Source organism: Ambystoma mexicanum, chromosome 12 (genome assembly GCF_040938575.1).
Source record: "Ambystoma mexicanum isolate Mex_15411 chromosome 12, UKY_AmexF1_1, whole genome shotgun sequence".
Lineage (NCBI taxonomy): Eukaryota > Metazoa > Chordata > Amphibia > Caudata > Ambystomatidae > Ambystoma > Ambystoma mexicanum.
Window position 1 is genome coordinate 600,855,148 of NC_090936.1, and position 19,829 is coordinate 600,874,976.

A 19,829-nucleotide genomic window follows, 5' to 3' on the forward strand; every position below is an offset into this window, starting at 1 on the left:
GATTTATTCAGGTTCAAGGGAAATGCCAGGACCCCGAGGGGTGCAGCAACAACTCCAACCATCTCCCAGTGCCCCCTGAATGTAAGGCGAGCCATAAAAGAACATTCCAGAATAACATCATTGGTAGGAATGAAAAGCGAGAGCAAAGAGCTGGGGCCAGATATTGCATAAACAGACCATGACAACGGGGTACAGGGCTTTGGGCAGGAACAAGTCAAACCAATAAAGAACTTAGCTTGTGACCAATGCACAGTGTTGTGCTGGTCTGAGCTCAGCATTGAGTTAGTCCCAACAGAGAACAAGTTGAAGATCCAGTGCGAGTTCACTAAACGGAAGTACAATAGAGTAGAGCTGTCAACGAGGTTGTATGTCTTAGGGTATATAGATATTAGTTTGTGCCATCCTGCAGTGAAAGACACCTGCAAAACCCTTGGTGTCCCACTGGAAACATGGTCAGGTGTGCACTGATGCGGTCTGATGAGGACCTTTTAGCCTAAACAGATGGTCATCTTGATTAACACACACATGTTGGCTTCCTATCAACACGAGCCAGCCCATATCACTGAGAACACACAGGCTAGTTCTTGGGCATTTGACAGACAAAAGGCTGGTCTTGGTCAGCACACACACAGGCTGGCTTCTTTCTCCCCATCAGTACACACACAGGTTTTCTCCCCATCAGTACACACACACCGGCTTTCTCCACATCAGTGCACACACACACAGGCTTGCTCCCCATCAGCACACACACACACACACACACACACACGCGCTCCTCCCCATCAGCACACACACAGGCTACAGGCTTGCTCCCCATCAGCACACACACACACTTTACCTACCTTGTGGGGACTATGTGTGGATACCTGCCTTGTGGGGACTAACCCTTCCCAATGTTTTAGAAATGGGCTAATAGCAGAACTATGTTCAGAAAAAATTCAAAATGCAGGATCCAACTTCATATTTGCAAAAATGCTTATTTTTACTCGCGTGTACGGTCCCATCTTTGTGGGGACTTGAACATGTGTTACCATCCTTGTGGGGACTTATTTCATCATTCTTATTTGGAATTAAATACATCCATATATAAATGACTAAAGCTTTTACTGTACTCTTTCACATTATACAATTCTAGTTCTAACAATTGGTACCTCCCCACATCCTAGGGATGCTCAACAGATAGATGGTAGAGCATATTCACTTAAAGGCTCTTAATTCTGGTATTAAATCCTATATCAAACAGTCCAAATGTGTCAGAAAAGAGAACTGGCACATAGAGGGATGACATGCATAACCCAGGATCACACACCGTCGTCAAGGTGGGAAGCAGTGATTTGAATTCAGGTTTCATTGTTTCACCATCGCCATCTTGCCCAATGATCTGTATGATTGGTATGATACAGATTTCACTCAATACTTTGGGACTGTATGTGATGATTGTGAAGTTAATTTCCCGATAGTGATGCTGCGTGATTGAGGTAAAGGGAATAACCCCACAAACATTGTGTGTGATAATATTGTTATTGAAGTCCCCACATAGATGGTGTGTGATTAATATTATGCTAAAGTCCTTACAGAGATGGTGCATCATAACAGTGGTGTTACCGTCCCCCGCAGAGATGGTGTGTGACAATAATGATGGTAAAGACCCCACAGTAATACTCTGTAGTAATACCAGTGTTGAAGTCCCCACAAAGATGATGTGTAATTATTGTGATGTTAAAGTCCCAATAGACATAATATGTGACATTAGCGATGTAGAAGGGCCAGTACAGATTGTGTGTCATGATAATGATTTGCAGGTCCTCACAAATATGCTGTGTGATTGTAATGGTGTACAGGTCCTCACAGAGATGAGATGCTGTGTGATAATGATGTTCCAGTCCCAACAGAGATGCTGAGTGATGATAATGATGTTGAGGTCCTCACAGAGATGCTGTGTGATGGTAATGATGTTCAGGTCCCCACAGAGATGCTGTGCAATGATAATGATGTTCAGGTCCCCACAGAGATGCTGTGTGATGATAATGATGTTAATGTGCTCACAAAGATATAGGGGGTCATTACAAGTTAGGAGGTAGCCATGCCGCTATTAGCGGCATGGCTACCCACTTACTGGGTACCGGGTACCGGGTCTGGGTTCCTTGAATGAGGAATTACCGGGCCATTCCGACCTTGGAGGGCCCGGTTATTCCTAATTCAAGGAACCCATCCCCATTCCCATTCGAGCCTCCATAGGGCTCATTGGGAATGGGGAGGGTGCCAACAACGGGCCTGTTAATAACGGGCCCGTTGTTAGCACCCTGGTCTGCTCGCGGGGATCCGCTAAGGGCGCCTGGTAAAACCAGGCATCCTTAGCGCGTTCCCACGAGCAGACTCGTAATGAGGTTGTAAGGGGTTGACGGCTCCGGCACCTTTACCAGCACCGTTAACCCATTACCGCCTCACTCGTAATGACTCCCATTGTGTAATAAGGGCTTTAAAATCCCCCTCATAGATATTATGTGGAATGTGTGACATTAAAGTGCCCATAGAGATGTGTGATGATAATGCTTTTAAAGACCCCACAGAGCTTCCCTGTGTCTTGATGATAGTAAAGTCCCAACAGAAATGTTTTGTCCTAATAGTGATGCTGAAATACCCACAGAGATGGTGTGTGATAGTAATGATATCACAGTTCCCACAGAGTGTACACACACACACACACACGCACGCTCCCAATCAGCGCACACACACACACATACATACATACACAGGCGTGCTCCACATCAGCGCGCGCACACACCCAGGATTGCTCCCCATCAGAGCGCGCGCACACACACACACACACACACGCTTGCTCCTCATCAGCGCACACACAGGCTTGCTCCCCATCAGCGCGCGCGCACACACACACACACACACACACACACACACACACACACACACACACACACACACACACACACACACAGGCTGGCTCCCCTTCAGCACGCGCAGTCTGGCTCCATATCATATTGCTAGTATCTGGCATCCTGTAACTGCACATCGGAGGTTTTCAGGCAATTAGGAGTAGGGGTGCAGACACGAGAACAGAGGTACTCACTGTGGACGCAGAGTCTGTTTGCCTTTCTGGGCTCCTGCCAGACGGGTAGAAGCTGATAAGGGAGAGAAAAAAAGGATCACTCATCATCCAGTGTATATGGGCACAGAGGGGCCATTGCATGGAATGACAGAGAAAGCAGGGGCAATGGGTGGGACCAAGCATGGCACAAAGTGTAGACATAGAACAGACAGCACATAGAGAAGGTACATAGGCATAGCATAGGCAAATTCTCAAACTGGATGAACATGGGCGCAGATTGGCAGCAGAGAAAATAGCAAGCAGAGAAGGTACACAGCCACACAGTTGGCACACTAGCACAGGGGCACCTTCTCATGCTGGGTGGGCACAGAGTATGTATGGTTGTAGCCCACAGGCAAATAAATGACTATGAAGCTATATAAAGGACCTTTCCCCCCTTTCTATGAAGATAAAACTCTGCCTGGGCTGCCACTCGGACAAACATTTGGCATCCTCTTCCTGCATACCATAGCTGAATAGGGCAATGAGAGCTGCATGGTTCAGGCTTCTGTGGGAGGGATACTCAGCCTTCAGGAACCACGCGCTGAGCAGAACACTTTCCTTCTCTTCAGCTGGTTATTAATATTATTACTGTGTGATTTTTTTTAGTAGCGCCAACCTAGCTAAGGAGCAACGGAATACTGTACCAGTCGTCGAGCAAAACAGCGAGAATTTAACAAGTCATCAAGCAAGCGCTAGTATCAACTATCACAGAGCAATATATGGATTGGCATGTGAACAGGCTAGCCGGAGAATCTAGGTTACACCAAGGTGTTGCTGGTAGAGCCCATTCTTCAGTTCTTTCCTAAACTGAAGGCAACTTGAAGCATTTCGCATTGCCACCGGGATGGAGTTCCAGAGGAACGGAGCGTAGCATGAGAAGGACAGTTTTCTAATGTTCTCCTTGCTAGCCAGTCTAGTTTACAGTCTCGTGATGGTCTTACTGAAAGATGACAGTGTGGCGGGCCAATGTTTTTGATTTGGCCATCAGGTAGGCCGTTGCATTAGCGGTGGTTAACTTTTAGTTGAGACATGCGGTTTTGAACCAACCCTGGGTGGGAATCCAGTACAATTTATGTGTTGTGGGGGTGATGTGATCAAGTCTCCTAGAGCTAGTGATGAGGCAAGCCGCTGTGTGGCGGGCCACTTTGAGAGGGGTGGGCAGGTGAACAGATGCGAGCCCTGAATTCATATACATGATCACTGTGACCAGAACCACCATTCAGAAGTCCTAGGGCAAGAGAAAGGGCTGGTTGTGTGAAAAGCTGCTAGATCTAGCATAACCTCAGAATTCTGGTAGTCAGTGCAGCTAAGCACCGATCATGAGTTACACACACCCACTCATACTCTGGGCTCTCTCCTGTGCATTTTATCCATTCCAGGACAAAGTTATGCAGCAAATGCTGTTCATTTAGCCTAGTAATACATCCCCTTGGAATCACCTATTCACCCGTAAATCCTGCACACATTACACATAGGGTCGCTGCTAAAAGTAGACATCACACTCTAATATTGACAACATTATCCTCCTCAGTGGAATGGTCTTCAGTCAACACCTTGGGCATGTCCACACTGTGCAGGTAGCCTTCTCTTGGTTTAACTTTGAGGGAAGCTCTTCTCACGCTTCATCAATTTTCATACTCGACGATGACCATGATCTATACAGTCATCCATTTTATAAATCTATTGAGAAGCCACCATTTTGACACCTCTATTGAGGGAAAAAAATGCTGGGAACGAGAATATGTGTCGCAAAGCATCATACAAAGTGAAAAAAGTGGGGCAGGGCTGTGGAAATAGACTATGAGGATGAACGCTCCATATTTTTCTTCTTTAAAAGGGCAAAAAATCAATTATAAAAAAAAGACAAATGAAATCAAGGGCCAATGCAGCCTATTCTAGATAAAGCAGCCAATCGAATTTATGACCTGGAACCTTTCCAGTGGGGATTGGAGTACCTCCTTCAGTAACAGGCCTACAAACCCTTAGAATTTGTGTAACATACCCTTGTCAAAAATAGACAATGTGGCAATAAATCACGCTGCTTTTCCGCAGCCAGCAGGATCCAGCGAGCTGCATGTTCATTCCTCAAAGAAGATGCCCTCTCTGGTCACAACTACTGCTTTACGGGACCGAGGTCCTCGTTGTAGGGCACAGGAAGTGGGGAACTCAGATGGGAACAAACAGCAATCCACAAATGAGTGTTGCAAATGGGTAACATTTGTATTTAAGTTGTGTTGCAGATTTATCCAAAGAAGTACCAGAAAGGTCCAAACATCTTGCAATTTGTTAAAAAGAACCCAATTCCGGGTGAAAAAAACTTCAAAATCAGAGACAACAAAGTGTTAACGAATTTAGCACCCATTACTCCCCATAGAGACCCTGTTGTTCCCAGGTACTCAATTCCCTCTTCCTCCTCTAGGCTTATGGGATTTCCAAACCGCAGTTAGGAGACCAAAGAGGTACATGCAGCCGAAACAGGGCTCTAGAAAAAATAATTTGATGGAGTATTTTACTCCCTACGTTTGGGAGTTGAGGTAAATGGATTTTTCAAGGAGTAAAAAAGCATTTCTTGTTGTCAACTGGGATATTTTTAGGCAAGTTAAAAACTTTAAAAACCTAGCTATTTTTGTTGCAGCAGATACTTTCTTTGTGCCCAGAAATGTTCATAAATAATAGAATTTGTGAATGTTTACATGGGCCCTCTCGGATATCAGAGAACACAGTAGTAGAGCTCCTGTGCGCGGCATGAACTGAAAATACATCTGGGTACACAAAAAGGTTGTTAATATTCCTGGACCCTTATGAGGACTTCATTTCATGACTACATGCCTCCATAAACGGCAAGCACATTTTATATAAAGAGTGAGGCAAGGGGCCTGGGACAGGTTGGCGACTGTTTAGACCGCAGTTCCTTCAAGTGAGCTCAATGGTGTGGTGGACCAACCCACAGTTCTGCACAGTGAAGTCATGTAATAGCGAGTAGCCATTTTGAAAAAAGATGCTGCGTCTCTCCTGGGCGCTCACCACCCAACTGATCTGTCTGGGTTCTGAGGATGCCCGACTCTTCCTGTGGTATGATTCACTTTCTGCAGGGCATAACTGCAAGCTTGCCTAGTGTGATGTAGGTTGTGTTCATGAGCAGCGCACATGGCCCAATTCCTTGCTGCCTGCAGTGACAGGATGTTAGGAAGATGTGGCTCGCAGAGTCCTGCGTCCACATGCAGCAAGTTCAGAGTTCTTCACGTCCCTCCTTAATTAATACCATTCAGATGCCAGAGTCCACACCGCTCCCGGGACAGTTTGAAAACCCTGAACCCTAATCCATCGTCGGTGTCTTGGGACATTTTAAGAAGCCTTACTCATGAGGCTGGAGATGGTTTGGAGGCCCTGGGAGAGCCCCTCCCTGTATGTCCTTGGGGGCAAGCATTGTAGATAGGTGGACGCCACCAGCCCCCAGCGTCTCTCTGACCTGATGTCTAAGCCTCTTCCTTATGACCTCATTATATACCTCAGTCCTCTTCTCGCAATATATACCTTACACATATAAACAGATGGAAGTGAGGTGTGTTGTCTGAAGAAAGGGTACTTCAAAGAAGTTGTGTAGGATGCTTCATTAACTTGTACTGTTAGATCCAGCCCCTTTTAGTCCAGTTTTGTGGGAAGATTGCAATGCCTTAGAAATCCAAACTGGGGGCAGAGGGTGAAATATCAAACGATTCAAAATCTAGCCAATGATATTATTAATGCGAGTTTGGCCTTATTAAGCATCTAATCTTGACAAGACTAAGAGTGAAATGCTTGTAGGAGGCATTGAGTGTTCCCCCTTGTAGCTGCCTTTAGGACACGCCCTGTGGAACATGGCTCTGGAAAGCTGCTGATATTGGTTTGGTCAATTGCACCAGTGCGACAGACATCCAGAGGATGTTAGGAAAACCTTGCTCCACATCCCACAAACGCCATCCTTTACACGGCATCCAGCTCATCCCATTGCCTGGCACCTGTATCCAACATGGCATCTCACGGGACAGCGTCAGGCAAGGGAATCATTGTGAGCCAACCGGAAGAAAAGAGCACCACTTCCGGTTTGCCTAATAAGACGGATCACTGCAAGGAGCGCAGCGTCTGAGCAACGTTGGATTTCTGCTCCAACGCCTTACACTGCACCATTGCAGACTACGTGAATACCCAGTCCACGCCTGTTCATAGTAAGTATTATTTGTCAGGAACAGCAGGAGACCTAGATCTCCTAGAGAGTGTGTTTTAGGTCATTTTTTTCCTTATGCATCCATCATCTTGTACCCGTTCCTGCAGGGTCTGGTCTTTTCCACCCAGCACGGGTTAGGTTCACTGCCCAACTCTACACACATCCACGTGAGTATACTGGCGAAAGAGTGTATTACACACTTAGCATCCTGCCAATTAGAGTATTGAAACCCGTTCTGTCATCCTACAGAGAGATTCAAGAACTCCCCACGAAGACATCAAGTCAGTCTCCTTATATGTAGACCGGGAGAGGGGAGATACCCTGGGTACCCTTCTTTGATCTGGGGGTGACAGGGCCTTGCCCTTTCTCCCGTCACTCAGCCTTTACACCCGGCAGCGACCTGCTTTGGTCCGCCAGAAGCCTTTCTTGGGATCCAGGTACTGACAGAGGACGGATCCAATTGGCAGAGTAGGACTACAAAAAAAATTAGAGACTTCCTGTAATTGAGACTCTGGACACTAACTCAGCAAGGGCCAGCATAAGTTATAACTAGACTGCCACAGGAGACTATGGCTTTTGCAATATGCAAGTACGATTTTAAAGCTTTCAGCACCTCCAGGTTGCAGATGTTGATTTTAGGATACAGAGGAGAATATGGAAAGAAAATAAGAGCGTAAATCTCATAATTAATATGGAACCCTGATTGAAACTTGTAAAATCTGGCAAGCATGTCTTTGTGGAACAGGTTATAAGGTCATCCTCTAGATGATACAATCGCCAGAAGGAAGACTGTCTTTTATTGAATGAAGCTCATTGTTGGCAACAGGTTTGAAAAGGCTAATGACCAGGTTATGAGACCCTTAGGAGCACAAGTGAGAAATAACCTATAAAAGGGGGAGTGAGAATAATACAACCTCTAAGGTATGTTTATATGCCGATGACCTACTGGTTTTGATTTCGGACCCGGAATGTTCCTTTACAGAGTTTATGCCTTCTTTGCAATTGTTAGGTGAAGTCTCCGATTACAAGGTTTATCTCTCCAAGACATTGATTTTACCAATCTCTTTATTGGTTGCATCTTAACACGGGTAATCATGCTCTCCTTTGATGAGGAAAGTGCCATCCTGCGTGTGGAGAGAGTTATAACTCTCGCAAACGCAGTGGTCCCCACGTGGAATGTCACTCTCCTCACCAAAGGAGACCATGATTACCAGTCTTAACATGCACTAGTGAAGAAACTTTAGCAAGTTCCTATCCACTTGTTATCATACAAGCAGCATTTAAGACTAATCTGCACTTAGATGGAAGAACTTGAATGGTTCGGTCAGTAGTGAGGTCAGAAAGACCCCGACTTTCATGGATGAGGGTACCTACGGGACTCCCAAATGATATAGCCCACTGACATTGAGGGGATGGTTTACCTGTTGAGATCCTGGTAATGGGGCCAACTGAGACTCGAGTTGTCAACTACAGAGCCCATCCCAAGCAATCCCAGAGGAGGTGAAACAAAAAGCTGAGAAAGGGATCTAGCGCTCACGCAGTCAGGCTTCGGAACCCACAGTATGCCGTTGTAGCAGATACAGAGGCACCGACAGACTTATTTCTGGTCCTCTGGCCTTTTTCTATCTGGTATAGTCTAGTCTTCCTTATGCTTTCGGAAAGCTTGTTATTTGCACTCAAAGAGGAACCTTACAGATTACACTGGGGTACAATCTTGCAACATTTGATGGTCAATTTAGGTTGGTTCACCAATGCGTGTCTGTGTCACGTATCAGCTGCCTGACCAGACTTATATCATTGACGTTATGGTCACTGTGATTCAAATAGGAGCTGATGGTGATATGTGGCTCGTGAGCTACGTCACATGAGCACTCGGAGTGGGCTGTGGGAGTAGGACTGCTCAACACCATCAGGTGTAGTCCAGTCGTAAATCTATTTGTAAGCATGGAGCACACTACATTGTTAGGCTTGTGAAGAACCTAGGGTCAACGCCATTATCATCAGCGTCAGCACAAGCAGCTCGTTCATTCAGTCCTACTCCAATGAAAAATGGCTGGTCAGCTGTGGATCCTGTGGCAAAAGTAGTGAACTGACCCTTGGCTTCCGAGCAACAAACTTGCAGAAACTCAGTGCCAAAAACTAAAGACACGTGGTCATAAAAAGAATGACAAAGATTGGCGTTGCCTGCTCTTCCGACCTGCGCTGGGCAGTACCCACAAATCGGTTGACATGGGTATTGAACATGATGATTCAAGATTCGTCATTCTTTTTACCATTGGAGCCTGCGACACCAGCTATGATGTCAGATGCCCATCCTGGCCACAGGAGTCCCAAGACAGCCTTCTGAATTGCCACAGGTCCTTCCACCTTTTATACAGGGCTGGCTGCTGCTGGCATCCACTGCACCACAAAACGATGGCTCCATATTCCGATATGTTCATTAATCTGCTCTTCCTCTATTTATAATATTCTGCCCATCCGTCTGGCTAATGGGACTGCTGCTCCTTCTGAAAGCTTCTGGACACACCCGACGGGGACACAGTGAACTTCCTTTGTGGTCCTTCTACAACATTTACAATATAGTTGATACACTATCCACGGACCCACTCCCAGTGGATGCCTGTTCTGTATTGCGACCTTTCGCCAACATCCGTTTTTTTATTTTGAGGCAGGAGTTTTTATGCAAAATGTCATCGAAATGTTTTGGAGGTGGGAAAGGGCAAATAAAGGGTTGGGGGAAGGGAAATAAAAAATAAATAGTCAAATGAAGGTGGGATTGGGGGGGGGGCCCATGAAGGTGGGATTGGGGGGAGGGGAACCCCCCCCCAAATAATAAAAAAAAGTCAATTCAGTTTTTCTTAAAAATTCCTGCAGCAAAACACCCGTCGTAAAGCTGTCGGCGAAATTACATGGAACCCCTGTTCTCAAAGTCTCTTTTTCTGGTACAGTCATCTCTGCTGGCTGCCACTTCCCTAGATCTTTCAGAGATTATGGTGATGCAGCCCCTGTTTGCTGCACAGCCTGAGGAAGGTCCACTAACAGTCAGGTGCACAGTGGCTGATAAACCCTCCCCTGGGTCGGGTGATCTAGCCCAAACTGCCACAGCTAATTGACCAAGCAGAGTCACCTTCTGCAGCCCCTTGCCCCCAATAACAATCCTCACTTCACTGCTGCAATGTTTCATCAGAAGCATTAGTTGACCTCTCCCATGGCATCTTCTGGACTTTTGCCATCTTTCTGGTGTAATCTCAAACAGGCATACTTTTGATCTCCGTGTTCACTCCCTGAAGATTCTGTCACTGGGTAATTCGACAATTTGCCAAATGGCTTCTGGAAGGATCACATTGAGGGCGTGAATACAGTATTGGGTCAGGGCTGATTCACAACTGATGCCGAGCTTGCAGAGACCTCAGTCTTTTTATGAGGCAGAACAAGCCAACCTTCTTTCATGGTGGTTAAAAACTGAATTGCTGTGCCTCTTTCCAGGATACACCCATGTTAAGGAACACATTTGCTTTCAGAGTTGGAATACGCCCATAAGGCTCGTAGTAGTCGTCAATCTCCTCAACAGACTACCCTTTCTTCGAAAGTGACTTCCAGGCCTCACATCAGGTAAATCAGCCATTGAAAATATTGTGAAAAACAGGGTATTCGGGACTAGATCTCCCAAAATGCATTAGGTTTGGGAGATCAAAGCTCATAGCAAATTCTGGAGCGTCTTTCAGGGATTCAGAGAAAGATACTCTATGCCCCCAAGAAGAACAGGTTGTAAAGGAGAACTGTTTTCTCCCTCCCCAGCAACTGCAGAATTTAAAGAAAAATACTTCCTCCCCATTCCCACAGGAAAAATGATTTTTGCACAGATGGAGACTTAATAGAGGTTTGCCTGTTGTGACAAATCTAATAACATCCTCACTGATTCTCCGGACAGAAGCTTTTCTTATGTGGCCAGTGAAAGACAGAAGCTACCTGACTCTGACCCTGGAGGTGGCTATCTGCGAGAGGTCCACTTAGGGGAAGTTGAAAACACAGTCAGCTGAACAAAATACGAGGAAGAGACTGCAGCGAAACGTAGCTTTTGCAGACGCTGGTTGGAACACCAGAGGTGAGCACGCGCTGCACAGCAGCACGAAAGCCGACGAGAACGGCAGGCATAGAGATCAGACCAAGAGATGCTTGCCGCTTTACTGCAATAGGTGGCTGGAGCCACCAGAAGCAAAGGAAGATAAAGCGGAGCCAGGCGGCTAATGGGATGCGCCCCCAGGCAGCAAACCGAAAGAGAAGACGATCGAAAGACGCGAGTAACGCCAGAGCTGCCCAGTACGCCCAGAAAGAGTGAGTGGGTTACCACAGCGCTTGAGAGTGATTGTTGCACATCATTAACAGCACGAAAAAGTCCAATTTAAGTAACTGGAGGAACTGATAGAAATATGAACAGTTTTAATAAAGGTACACAATGAAAAAGAGACCCCACAAGCTACCTAACAAAGTGAGTACTGGAGGCTTGGGAGCAAGTTTAGAACCCAAGTCAAACTAAATGCACATCTTTTTAACAAATGTAAAAAGATGACGGGGTCGGATTAGCAAAAAAATGTATCACAGTTTATTTTTCACACATCATAAAACATGTTTAGTTGACTCGATGGTCACACTTTAACATAAAAACAACATAAAACAAAATTGTTGGACACAATTCTTATTAAAGAAACAACAAAAGCTGGCTATTTGACAATAGTGTACTACTGTGACTCAGTCCTCTCCCTACGTGCCCCTAAACCAAAAAAAAAAGAGGGCACCCTTTCAATTGGCTCACTACTCCCCCACCCCCAGTTTTAATAAAGTGTTGGTGACGCAAATCTTGGAAAGAGAGATTGCCACAAATACGAACAGTATTAAGAAGGGGTCAGTGCCCACTAAGGACAAATCCAACCCCCCTGCTCTTGGCGAGTTCGGTCAGGCCCTCAGTCTGCTGCGGCTCTTCAGAACCCTGGAGGTGGTGGATACATGGCGGGTGCTTCACCCCACCGAGAAAGACTACTCTTTCTTCTCGGGCGTTCACCGAACTTATTCCAGAATCGACCTCCTTCTATCTTCCCCCCAAACTCTCGCCCTCGCTAATGAGGTGTCGATAGGCCAGCGAATTATATCGGACCATGCTCCGATAATAATGGAACTAAGCATTCAGAACACCCACGCCAAGGCGACACGCAGATGGGCGCTCTATGACCCAATCCTCAATGATATGTCAATCAGAGACAATATAACCACCACCATCAAGAACTTCTTTGAGGAGAACCCAGCCGCAGACACCTCCCTAGCCAATAACTGGGATACAATGAAAGCTGTAGTTAGGGGATCCTTGATAGCCCAAGGCGTAGCTTACCATCGAAACCGGAAACAAGCCTGTCTATCCCTGGAGGAGGACTTGCGAGCAGCTGAGGAAGCCCAGAAAAAGAGTGGCTGGTCTCCCAAGACACAGAGAGCGCTTCGCTCGGCCAGGAAGAAACTGGAGGCCCACTATGCAGAACACACTGCGCAACTTTTGGCGAAGACCAAACAATTTTACTATGCCAAAAGCAGCAAGGCCAACAAGTTGCTGGTGGCCAAGCTAGCTAAAACAAGACGGACCAACACAATTATAGGGCTCCGGGACCCACAGGGGGTGATACATCACTCCGAACAGACGAAACTACAACTAGCTTCGGACCACTTAACCCAGGTCATGACAGCACCCCCCCGAGATCGGTCAAAGCAGGAGGCATACCTGCGGAACGCAGCCCTGACGCGTCTCCCGGACTCCACACGAGAGCAGTTGGAAGCCCCAATAACAGATGAAGAAGTTGACGGAGCCATCAAGGCCCTCAAATCGCGGGCCCCGGGCCCAGACGGATTCTCCCCGAGGTTCTATAAGATATTTAAGCTCCAGCTTATCCCCCACATGGTGGCCCTTTTCAACTCTTTCCAGGTCTCGGGATCTGTAACCCCCACAATGCAAGAGTCGGTGACGGTCCTCCTTCCTAAGCCGGAGAAAGACCCGAGAGATCCGGCGTCATACAGACCCATCGCCTTACTGAATATCGACGCCAACTTGTACTCGAAGATTTTGGCCAACCGCCTGGCACTTATCCTCCCGGAAATAATCCACCCCGACCAAACAGGCTTCATTCTTCACCGAGCAGCAGGGGACAACATACGGCGGACTCTGAACCTAGTGAACATCGCCCACCGCGACTCCCAAGGCCTTGCCTTAATGGCCCTGGACGCAACCAAAGCCTTTGACAGAGTCGATTGGTCCTATCTGGAATGCACCCTGGAAGCATTTGGGTTCGGCCCCACAGCCCGAGCCATGATCCTGGCGAACTACAAGCAGCCTAAAACCATCCTCAGGATCAATGGCGCCCACTCAGCCCCGATACCTCTGTCTTGTGGGACAAGGCAGGGCTGCCCGCTGTCACCCCTACTCTTCGCCCTCACAATGGAGCCCTTCGCCCAGAAGATCAGGCGGAATGAATCCATTAAGGGACTTCAGGTGGGCCCGTCCCACCACAAAATCGCTCTTTACGCGGACGATGTACTATTGACACTCACGGAAGCCAGTACCTCAGCGAAACACGCCCTGGCCGAAATAAAGGAATTGGGGGAGGTCACCGGCTTTACTGTCAACTTCGCCAAATCAGTGGCCCTAGGAATCGGCCTCCGCCCAGAGGAAAAAGAGGCGTTAACGGGTCTGTGCCCGATTGAATGGCGGGACCACTCGATCCCCTACCTAGGAGTTCTCATCCCAGCAAACCCAAAGGAGACCTATCAGGCGAACTTTCCCAAACTGATCAAGGAGCTGGAGGGAGACCTGAAGCGCTGGACCACGCAAGAGATCTCACTAATGGGCCGGATCACGGCTGTCAAAATGAACCTGCTCCCTAGGTTCCTCTATGCCTGCTCATCTCTATCGGTGCCCTTCCCGACCCAGACCCTCCACGACTTACAGAGGAAGATATCGAAATTCATATGGAAAGGCAAAAAGGCCAGGATCCCCCACAAGACCCTGATTGGTAACGCCAGGCTGGGAGGCCTAGGGGTCCCAGACCTGCAGGCCTATAGGGCAGCGGCGCAACTGTCACACCTACACGCCTGGCAGTCGAGCACAGCCCGCCCCAGATGGGTGGAACTGGAGCAAGCCCAGCTCCCGCTCCCCCTCCGGTTCCTCCCTCACATCCAACCCTCTCTCAGGGCGCGCTGGAAGGACATCCTACTGACAACGAAGCAGACCCTAAGCTCCTGGGACTGGGCTCTAAAGCAGAAAGGAATCCCGAGGGGCCGAGGCCCCCTTTCGCCGATCTTTCATAATCCCGACTTCTCCCCGGGATCTCTCCCCCGCAACTTCCAGAATTGGATAGACGGGGGCCTTGAAACCCTGGGGCAGATGTACTCCGAAAACAGACCCCGGACCTTCGAACAGTGCAAGGAGACTTTTCGGCTTCGAGAGAGGGACAGGTTCACATACTGCCAGCTCCGCCACTGGTGCGCACACCCCCAGACCCTCCAGGCGGCAACTCGCCCCCCGACTCCACTGGAGCTAACCCTCGCGGATCTGCCGGCTAGAGGAAGAACTTCAGCCATATATAGATGCTTCTCGGGGGACTTTCTGGCGGCAAAAACTCGATCCATGGCTCAGTGGGAGGCGGACCTAGGCCATCCGTTCGATGACCAAACTTGGGTAGACATATGGTCCCGCACCCACTCCTCCTCCACCTGCGTCACCAACAAAGAATGTGCATACAAACTCACCCTGCGCTGGTATTACCCCCCTCTCAGACTCCACCACATGAATCCACAAGTGGACCCCGCCTGCTGGAGAGGCTGCAGTCAACCAGGCTCTTACTTTCACATGTGGTGGACATGCCCCAAGATCCAGCAATTCTGGACCAGGTGTCTCTCAACCATTGAACAAGTCACCGGCTCCGCCCTCCCACTGGACCCTGAGACAATTCTACTGGGGATCCCGGTCCCCGGAATCTACCCCCGCTCCGGCAACAGGGCTAAGCTCCTCACACAATGCCTCTTGGCGGGCAAGACAGTCCTGGCCCGTTTCTGGAAGTCGCAAGACGGCCCCTGCCTAGCCCACTGGTGGGGAAAATTGTGGGACATTTTAATAGCGGAAAAGGTCACCGCTGCGAGAGCGGGGACTCTGCACCGCTTCCAGAATGTATGGGCTCCAGTGCTGGACTATGATCAGCGATTTCCTGCAATGACGTTCAAGCCAATCAACGCCCGTTGGGCCCTGGGGGACCTGGAGAATACGCACCAGGCGGGGGTGATAGACTGAATCTCTGGCCCGGGAAAACCGGAATGATGGGGGGAAAGGAACACAAAGCCAGAATCTTTTCTTTGCAATGTTATACTGCCACCCGATACTGTTTGTAACCTATACTGCCTTGCTATAAATAAACATATTTAAAAAAAAAAAAAGAAGGGGTCAGTGACCCAAATCTTGGAACGACAGATTGACACGAAGACGACCAGTGTTAAAAAAGGGTTGATGACCCAATACTTCAAAAGAGGAGTGGATGAGAAAGGGTCAGTGGCCCAAAGCTTGGAAAAGGACATTGATATGCATACGACCAGTGTTAAGAAAGGTCAGTGGACCAATATTTAAAAAGAGGAGTTGATACCAATAAGAATTTTGCTGAGAAAAGGTTGGTGACCCAATACTGGAAAAGCATTATTTATTGCATGAGAGAAAGAGTGAGTGGAGATGGAAAAGCACTATCACTCACACCCATAAAAGGATATAAATCCCTAGCAGGAGAGTAAACCAAGCACAGTGCAAGTCTGGAACCCGCACCGAAGAAACAGAATTGTCCTGGCAGGAGAGCAAACCAGGCACTGTCCGAGTCTGGGACCCATACCCAAGAAACAGAAATGTGATAGTATGGCAGGAGAGTAAACCAGAGGTGAGAAGAGAAGTAAGCCTGAAACCGTGGGACAGTAAGAACGAATCAGTGATCGAGTCGCAATACCCTGGCAGGAGAGTACACCAGGAGTAAAAAGAGGAACAGTCAAATGAAAAGAGAAGAACCCTATGCCTTTAAGATTAATAGAGAAAAACCTAAGATTCAAGAGAACTGTGTTTAAAATAGACTCCAGGGAAGGCTTATTTCCACTGGAATATATTGGATGGTGAAAAAACGGAAGGAACAAAGGGAAAGAGTTATTTTCCTTTAAACTGTGAAAGCATAATAAGTGGAGAAATTTAAGGAAGAAGTTGTCCCCCTTGAAGTTGTGAAGTGAAATATTGCATAAAGAAAGACACGAGTGGAGAGCCCTTTGAAACAGTTGAACATTATTTTAACCTTTTTTCTTGAAGTACCAGACAGACAGTGAAAGACCTGAAGAAACATAGGGGAAGGGACAAGCTATTCCTCTTGTGTAACTTTAAATCCTATTTCTTTTCAACACCTTAGAACTTTATGTTCAGAACTCAAAGAAAGCTACACGTGCATAGGTTACAGAAATCCTGATGTACACATTCTTGTAAGTTTAGCGTGTATGGGTCAGTTTAGGGTTTTTGGACATAGGACAAAGGACGCTCTTTGGTTTAACATCCTGTCACAGACGTTCATTAGTTGTGTTAAGGCAGGGAAACCCCTCAGACATAGGGACAGGTAGGTTTTCCTCAACCCCTCTTATTTTGAAAATAAAGGTCCTATTTCATACTGAAACGTGTTACTGTGTCCGAGTCTTACTCTTGACCCCTTACACTGCCCAACACCAGAAACCCACAAAACAAACAACTTTGTAGGGGGGGGACAGCAAGGAACAGAGCAGCTAACAACCAGCTCTTGCACTTGGGAACCAACTGAAAGAAATTCAAGATACCAGAAAACCTTTTGAAAACTTACTTCCACTGGCTTGCAATGGGAAGATAATTTATCCAATTAATTCAAAGGTTTGCCTCTGCCAATGGGAGGGCTTTATAACAGAAGCTAAGAAACCCAGACATTGGGCTTCATTACGAGTTGGGCAGTATTCCGGTGGTAACTCTGCTGCAATACCGCTCAATTGAATTACCATTACCACCATTTTGTCCTGCGGAATTACCGCAGGGTTACAAGTGGCGGTGTAAATCCCCATTTTTTATGAGTCCATAGGACTCTATGGGGCTTTTTCATCGGATTACTGCGGCAAAATTTCTGCTGTAGTCATTTGACCGATTTTTGGACAGTGAGTGGCAGAATGTATCCACAGGATCTTACTGGAGGTAAATCCCACACTGCATACCGACCTTATAATTTGGCATAGTGGTAAAATTGGCAGTTACCGTCAGTTTACCACTTACTGCCATACTCGCAATGAGGCCCATTGTCTTTTGGGAGCTGAGGGGTGGAGTTCACTGAGGAAGATGGGAGTGTACCAGAGCAGGGGAGCCCCTTGAGCCCAGTGGAGGGGATGTACCCCTGCCAATGGGAGAGGAGTGCCTTGAATCCCACAAAAAGGGGAGCTCCAGTGAGGGGTAGAAGAGCCCCCCGAACCTCAGAAGAAGTTTCTGCTCGGCAGAGGAAGGAAAGAGAAGCTCCCTGAAAGCTTCAGAAGAGGTGGGCTCTAGTAAGAGGTAGAAGAGCCTCTGTGAACTCCAGAAAAAGGTTCTGCTCCAGTGAGGAGGAAAGGGGTCCCCTGAACCCCTAGAAAAGGGGTGTACTCCAGTGAGGGGGAGAGGACCCCTGCTGAGCTCCAAAAGTTGCATTTGCACCAGTGAGACAGAGAGGAGCCCCCGGAACCCTAGAAGAGGTGGTGCATATCTGTGAGGAAGAGGTGAGCCCCTGGCACTCCAGAAGAGGAGTGGGCTCCAGTGAGAAGCAGAGAGGCCCTCAAGACCAAAAGAAAGACCCTGGACACAAGGGAAGCGGGATACAGATTACTAAGCAGGGGAGAGTGAGCAGGGCACTATATTTCTATGTGTGGACTAGAGTGCCGGGCACTACACATCTCTGAGTAAAAGACAGAAAAAAGGAGAGCCTCAGTTAAGGGGGAGGACTTTTTTGTAAATTTGACAAAGTGAAGAAGCCCAAATGCTGAGCGAGGCAGAGAGACGCCTTGTAGTCCCCCAGAAGAAGTGACAAAGACTGTGTGCTATAAATAGCTAACTAAACAGAGGCCCTTCTGTTCTGGAACTTTCTGAATGTCTTTTTGTTTGCAGTCCTTTGTTCAAAATCATGATTTCAAGGACTATGTTTCCCCAGATTCTTTATGTTACTGCAATCCTGAACCAATTTTCACACAATAGTCTTATATTTTACTTTTGATAAACTTATTCTGGTTGGTCTCTCTGCCATGTGACACTACTAAACAACAACCTTTACAGAAGTATCCAACAAGAGCAAAGCTGTCTTCCAAGCCATAAAAAACTACACAACCCCCTGCCAGGTCATCAATATCTTCTTCACAGATAGGCAAAATATTGACAGCTCCAAAACCGACAGATATCTCACCCATACCAGTCAGCAACAAATCAAGAAGGTCCAAATTCAGGACAATTGCTCCAAAATCCCTACAGAGAAAACATCCCACCCCTCCATTGTGAAGGACATCTTAGGTGAAGCACTTGCACCACTTCTCAACATCAACAAATCCCTCACAAAAGGCATCTTCCCAGATGCCTAGAAAATGGGGCAGATCCTCCAACTGCTAGAAGAAACAAGGCATTCAACCCGGACAACTTGCCCAATTAGCACCCTGCCACACATCTCCCCTTCCTCCCTATACACTACTACATCGACAAAGTGATGGCGAAGACCACTGCTACCCAGTTTCATGAAAGGATCACTTTCCTACAGGAGTACTAATCTGAATTCCTCAACACAAAGACTGCCACCGTCCAAGTTATGAATGGCTCCCACTACATCCTAAACATAAGTGACCTCTGCATGCTCCTCCTACTTGTCCGACGATGAAACCCTTCTGTTGGGTTTTGCCTCCTACCTTCCAACACAGACCAACTCTTCCAGAAACTGTATCAAGTGGAAAAAGTAGTTTTAATATATTTGAGACAAAATAAAAGATTGATTTAGAAAGCCTGCTCTGTGACCGCACAGAGTGGTCTTTCTAAATTGAACTGTCATGCCCCTGCCACGCACGAGTGTGCGCAGAGGCTGACAAGCGCAGGCAGGAGAGGAAAGGAGCATCGAGGGAGGCAAATGTGTTTAATGTGTTGTGTGTGTTTGTGTTTGTTTGGGGAGAAAGTGTGTGTTGGGCTGGGAAGTGGGTGGTGGGTGAGGAAAAGGGGTGGGGTTTAAACCCCCGGATTGACAGGAAAACCAATGGGAGAGGGTGGGACCGAATTGCCTTCCGAGATGGCGTGGGGGAGAATATGTGCTATTTCAGCATTTTAAAGGCCCCACAAAAAAACAAAATCAGTCTTTTTTTGTGTTACAGCCCTCTACCTAACTGAGCTTCATTGGTATTCATTTGTCATCTTATTTTTAATAAAAAGCACAGTCTACGTGCATCCAGCCTAGCCGGTGA

At 47.4% G+C, this 19,829-nt stretch overlaps 1 protein-coding gene across 2 annotated transcripts in view; it reads right to left on the reverse strand.

The window, feature by feature from the left end:
* TNKS1BP1 (tankyrase 1 binding protein 1) overlaps positions 1 to 19,829 on the reverse strand; it is a 557,727-nt gene that overhangs the window by 290,321 nt on the left and 247,577 nt on the right. For both annotated transcript variants that reach the window (XR_011281831.1, XM_069628996.1), the window contains exon 4: positions 3,086 to 3,137. Coding sequence is in view for 1 of the 2 variants with exons in the window: in XM_069628996.1 (XP_069485097.1) it covers positions 3,086 to 3,137 (52 nt within the window). In the remaining variant the exon portion in view is untranslated. The remainder of the gene's footprint in view (positions 1 to 3,085; positions 3,138 to 19,829) is intronic.